Source organism: Cucumis sativus, chromosome 6, assembly GCF_000004075.3.
Source record: "Cucumis sativus cultivar 9930 chromosome 6, Cucumber_9930_V3, whole genome shotgun sequence".
NCBI classification, from domain to species: domain Eukaryota; kingdom Viridiplantae; phylum Streptophyta; class Magnoliopsida; order Cucurbitales; family Cucurbitaceae; genus Cucumis; species Cucumis sativus.
In genome coordinates this window covers 25,964,047-25,970,071 of record NC_026660.2, presented here as the reverse complement: position 1 = coordinate 25,970,071, position 6,025 = coordinate 25,964,047, and the positions used below count along the sequence as shown (strand labels likewise).

General features: G+C 34.0%; 1 protein-coding gene across 1 annotated transcript; it reads right to left on the bottom strand.

Annotated features, from left to right (window-relative positions):
* Window positions 1–387: 387 nt before the first annotated feature.
* LOC101205903 (casein kinase II subunit alpha) lies at window positions 388–5,136 on the bottom strand. Its single transcript, XM_004141824.3, has 10 exons — window positions 4,700–5,136; window positions 4,198–4,327; window positions 2,965–3,159; window positions 2,634–2,791; window positions 2,405–2,495; window positions 1,922–1,987; window positions 1,476–1,558; window positions 1,304–1,367; window positions 1,141–1,209; window positions 388–766 (listed from the first exon to the last, which is right to left on the bottom strand). Exons 1-10 carry the CDS (start codon window positions 5,053–5,055, stop codon window positions 707–709), a joined length of 1,272 nt encoding a protein of 423 aa, XP_004141872.1. The 5' UTR covers window positions 5,056–5,136; the 3' UTR covers window positions 388–706.
* Between the last annotated feature and the right edge of the window lie 889 nt (window positions 5,137–6,025).

The window sequence follows — 6,025 nt, the reverse complement described above, 5'->3', positions numbered from 1 at the left end:
TACTGAGTCGAGCATGACTGATAACTCAAAATGGCAAACAAGAAAAGCATGAAGACCAATCTGATTAATTAGATCGGGAAGTTGGAAATATTTTAACAGAGCTACAAGTACTTGATTCTATGGTTTTTTTAAGTTATTACTAATAAACTATCCAAATCAATAGTGCACCAAGACTGAAGGGGAGGAGGTTCATAGATACTGATATTTTGAAGTAAACTATCCAAATCAATCAGATATAATTGATTGATTCTATATATATATATAAAACCATCAATCCAACAACGTAAGGCTTAAACAACCCACATCAGAAAGGGGTGTCTTATCCAAAACAAAGTACTTCAAAGAAAGGAATTATCACCAAATTTGTTGGACCCACAACCAGCTAAGGAAATGAAGGTTTTATCCTATTCCTATCACACATGATAATCAGCCATTCAAATACACAAGAGAAGATAATGGTTTCAAAGATTAACTGACGCAAAAAAATTTACTTAAGAATTAGCCAAATATTTGGGGGAAAAAATAAAGGGAAATAACTTGGTTTTACAGCACACAAGGAGTGGAGTGGTGGCACATTTCCTCATTACACCAAATGAAAGTTCTTAAACATCAGAGAGGATGGCCAAAAATACAGACAGAGGCGGCAAGAGAAGATTAGAGAGAGAGAGAAGGCACACATAGTCAGTTTCCCACCTGGAAATGGATTTTACTGGTTCCGAGTTCTGCTGCTTTCTGCATTCCTAATTGGGAAGAAGTATGGATGGGCCTGCATTTTACATCAACAATATCAACTTATCTTAAATATCCATAAAGAAACTTAATATTCCATAGAGACAGTCGTCACAATGATCATTTCAACAAGGTCCTCCTTTACAGAATAATTCTAGATGTGATGACAGATGAATTTTGAAAATGAGTATTTGATGACATTATATTATGAGAAACACGTTCAAGTAAAAGCTAAATGGATAAAGAGCAATAGTGCTAAGAACTTCCAGAGCATCCAGGAATTCTGGACTTGTCAAAAATATAATCAATATAAATAGCAACAGACAAATAGAACATCACGATAGCATATCATCACATAATGCATTCAGTGTTGAAAGGAAGGATAAAGCGCTTTAATGCCAGTGTACAAACCATTGCCTCTTTAGCAGTTAGCCTTTCTTGATGATCATAGCGCAACAATTTATCAACGAAATCAACAGCCTTCAACAAATGTAAAATAAATATGATCAGAAAAAATAACCTTAAACAAACAAAATACCCAATCATAAAATGGCAATTTTTCTGTTACTTTTACCTCAGGGACTGCCAAATGCTGATTGTCAACATTAATAAACTTGGTCCAAGGTTTCCGACTATGCCTTCATCAAATTTATAAAAAAGAAAGTGAGCAATTACTTGTAAATTCGGTTGAAGTGGCCAATGACCAGGAAAAATAAAAATCCAAGGAGTCAAGCCCTGAAACAAACCTCCCAACAAGAGCCGAAAGATGTGGGTCTAATTCTATACGATATTTACTCAAATAAGTGTTCAATTCATCTGTCCCCAACACCTGTTCCAGCAAAGACCATAAACATCAAGTTAGATTACACCTTTATCTGTAACCATATTCAGATGAATGACACTCATTCTATACATTCATAACCGTATTCAGATGATGAATGACTCTCAAACAGTGTGCACTATTACATTAAACCAGAACCTTCCATTCAATTAAGAGTTGAAAGAACCTGACACAGATATAATAAAATATGGAGTTCTTTGTCTCCGCTTCTAAAAAAATAAAATGTGGAGTTCCTTCACACAGATAAGAATGTCAATAATACACATGGATGGGATCAAAACCGTGTCACAGAAATTCTATTAGCTGTAAGAATACAACAAAATATGAAATTTTAATTAAAGTATTCCATACCTTAGCTATTTTGACCAGCTGGTCATAATTATCATGTCCATAGAAGAACGGCTCCTTGCGGAAAATCTGACAGTATAAATTACAATTATAAGCATCAAGCAATTCTACACAAGTTGAACGTTTATTTAGAGGAAGCTAAACATGCGGAATATGGAATAATCAAGTCATATTCCATCTTAAGATGAAGAGGGAGTAGAATAATATCCACTCTATCAAAAACAAATATGATGAAAAGATGCCCTAGTTATAATGAGACAACATTATAACTTCCATGCAGAAGACACCACAAAATGCAAGACATGTCATTCCATATGATACTACTATGTATAAAGACCTCAGTAACATAGAGAGTTCAATGTCTTCCAATTGCTTATGATGACAGTGTATAATAAAAGATATAACTCATGTAAATAATAGTAAAATGTTAGAATCACTCTGAAATTTTTTAGCAATTATTAGCATAAAATACTGCCAAATACTCACCATTCCAGCAAACATGCAGCCAAGACTCCACAAGTCTAAAGAATAGTCATAATCTTGTAAATCAACAAGAAGTTCTGGACCTTTAAAATATCTGCAAGTACGCAACAAAAGAATGAAGGAAATAAATTAATAAAAAATCATTAACAACAAACTTATAGATGCCATTAAATAAATCCTAATAAATCAATTTCAATATAAGACAGTTCCACAAAGAGAACAGACAAACAACCTTGAAGCAACACGAACGTTATACTCTTTCCCAGGATGGTAAAACTCAGCAAGACCCCAATCTATAAGACGAAGTTTACGTTGCTCATGATCAATCATCACATTATGAGGTTTGACATCTCGATGCATAATTCCTTGTGAGTGGCAATAATCCAAGGCCTACATATACAGTTTCCAATAACATGGACACCCAGAGTTAGAAAAGTCAAATAAAAACAAGGAGGAGTTGGGGTTAATGCTTAATTGAGCAACTGAAACACTAGCTACATCGGTGTGCAAAACAAATGCTCACTTATCATGGTAATAAAAAAGATCCCAAACTATTTGATTACCTTTAAAAGTTCATAGATGTAGTAGCGAATATCAAAGTCTGAAAGTGTTGGATAAAGAACTTTAAAATCAATATTGTTTACATGCTCAAATATAAGACTTGGTGTCTTCGATTGCTGATCTCGAACAATATCAAGCAACTTCACAATATTTATCCCTCCACAAAGATTCTGCAGTATTTTTATCTCCCTCTTAATCTGCATTGAATAAAACAAATAAAATGTGAAATATGAGACCTTGAGAGAATAAAATCTTCAAATCAATGGAAAAGCAGGTCTATGCAAATTCTGAAGAACTTTAAAACATGCTCAAAAGATGCCAAAGATAAGATTCAACTTGATAAGTTGTTTTCTAACAACAAAGAACAGTTTAGCAACAAATATCTTTGAAGAATTTAACTTCAACAATAAAAAACAAAATTAAACAAGACCAATATGCAGGTGTAAGAATTACATGTAGGCCTCATAATCTAATTATTAGAAGCCCAGGAATATTCCAGAAGACAAGAAGCAAAACCTTCAATTTGTCAAAATTTTCTATGGTCAATGATAAACACCAACAAAACTTTGTACTGTAGTCATCCAAACATAAACTACATCTAAACAATTGAAACGTGCAAACGTTTACCACATGAAGTGACCGTTATCGATTGCTAGAATGCACAATTGCACCCATAGACCAAAAAAAAACATTTTTCATAGGATGTGGACAACAAAGGGGTATGTTTGATTTGATAAAATTATTTTTTAAAAACCCATATACTTAGCCTTAATCATTTTTATCCCATCTCAGTTGGTAAGATGTTATGACATGGGAACACTAATCATATCAGTCCGTCCCTCAAAAAGATCCTTTTGTTTCCACCTGCTCATAACATTCTATTGACTTTTATTGAAGGCAATCATCTGTTTCCTTTTACACCCTATTGCTTAGTTGTGACCATATTAGATACATTATACCCAAAAATCTGGCATATCGTGCCACAATTGTACGGTAAAGATAAATGAATAACCACAAATAGGCGAGCAAGAAATCATCAACGCCATTAGTTTTCTAAGAAATTAAATATCAAAATCTATGATTAGCCATGATATCTATTATAGAAGAAGAAGAAACGATATCTCCCATGAAATTACTTCCCATTGATGATGAGACAACTGTATTACAATTTACAAGTACCACTACAGAACAATGTTAAACCGCCCATGCAATATTCTGGACAAAACAAAGTTTACCTTTTTCTTCTTCACGGGTTTAAGAATCTTAATGACACATTTTTCATTGTCAGTGCAGTGAACACCCTCAAACACCTCGCTGTATTTCCCTCTACCCACCTTCCTCACGACTTCATAATTATCTTGGTCCCTGTAAAACGAACACCATATCATTTACAAAATGAAAAGGAAACATATTCAAATGCAAGATTTCTATTCCAAAATGAAGATTGATATCCCATCCCAAGATTAGAAAGCTTTAAAATGAAATGAAAATCATTCGTACATCTAAACGAAGTAGTACGCGAAGTCCCAATAGGTTCTGCTATTAATAAAGCAGGCAATAAATTACATAATACGAAACGAAGTTCAAAAAAAGATACAAGGTGTTCCAAATACAAACCAAGCGAAGCCCATTTGTTGCCCTAGTCTTTCTGCCAATCAAACAAAATCGGAAAAGAGAAATCCATAATAAACAAAAAAAAAAAAAACATGGGAGAGATGGAGAAGAATAGATTATTACCCCCACTGAACGGTGAGGGACTCATAGTCCCAGTAGTCCTTAGGTCGGATCACGTTAACATCGGCATAAACCCTAGCCTTGGAGGGAGCGCCAGGGCGGCGAATCGATTTCCCGATCTTCTGAGCCAGGGTTTCTTGCGGAGATGGAGAACGAAGACGAGGAGGTGGAGGAGGCGGGGGGTGGTGGTGGTGGTGGGAAGGAGAGAGGGAGGCGGTGGAGGAAGCAATCCGACGGAGGAAGAAGAAGATTGAAGGAGGGGGGGATTGGGCGGATAAGAAGAGAGAAGGAGAAGAGAGAATAGAAGAGAGGGTATGAAAATTGGAAGAAACTTTGAAATTGAGCGGCCTTATGGCCATCAAATCCCTGATTGAAACCAAAAAGCTACCACCATCGATGTTTCGACTCAAATACAAATACCCCTCCCCCCTCCCCTTTCCTTTTTCCTCTCTTTATCTTTTTTTTCCCTCCCCAACAAATATCTCTTTTTTTTTACTAAAAATATCATAATTTCATTTTTTAAAAGCAAAACTTAAATTTTATTTTAGTACACATGATTTTCCGGACATTGAACTTCATTCATACCAATTCCCAATTACTATGGACTATTTTTAGATTAAATCATTAGGCTAACACTATGTATCCAATTTTATCAAACTACATAACCCAGTTTCTATCAAATATATATAAATGGACTACTTTAGTATTAATATTTTAAATTTAATCTTAGGATTCAAAATATAAATTTTAATATTTTCAATTTTATTTCGGTCAATAGTACTAGTGTCCGTTAATTATTTTCAAATTGTTACAATTAGTTATATGATTAACTATTTTTTTCATCCCAGCTTTAAATTGATTGATAAAAGAAAAACATATAACCTACATTAGACTAAATAGAAATTATATATAAAAAGAGAATAACAATGTATACTTTATAAATGTAGGGAAGTTGGGCATAAAGCTTTTGAGAAGTGATAACTTAGAGATGATGCATCTATATTAAGATGGAAAATGCATATCTGTATTTGAATCGAAACAATAAACAATTTGGTGGAACATATATTTTTGTACTTTTCTTGACCAATTAAAGTCAATAACTCTTACGTGGTTTTCTTTATATATATATATAGAGAGAGAGAGAGAGAGAGTGACTTTTTATTTAATTTCAATGAAATGAATTAAGAGTGCATATGATAGCGTTGCCATTAGCTAATGGCCACTAGCCACCGCCGTATTGTCCTTTTCTTTTTCTTTTTAGAGGTACAAAAGGACAACCCCATTCTATATCTATTTCTGTCCATTGTTATGTTAGACACACCCTTTCAT

Bases quoted from the DNA above. Each gene is read 5' to 3' on its own strand.
- LOC101205903 (XM_004141824.3), bottom strand. From the start codon at position 5,055: ATGGCCATAAGGCCGCTCAATTTCAAAGTTTCTTCCAATTTTCATACC. The intron at 2,496-2,633 runs GTTGTTTGTCTG...GCGTACTTGCAG, and splicing joins AACGTTCGTGTTGCTTCAAG to ATATTTTAAAGGTCCAGAAC. The intron at 1,210-1,303 runs GTAAAAGTAACA...CATTTGTTGAAG, and splicing joins AGCATTTGGCAGTCCCTGAG to GCTGTTGATTTCGTTGATAA.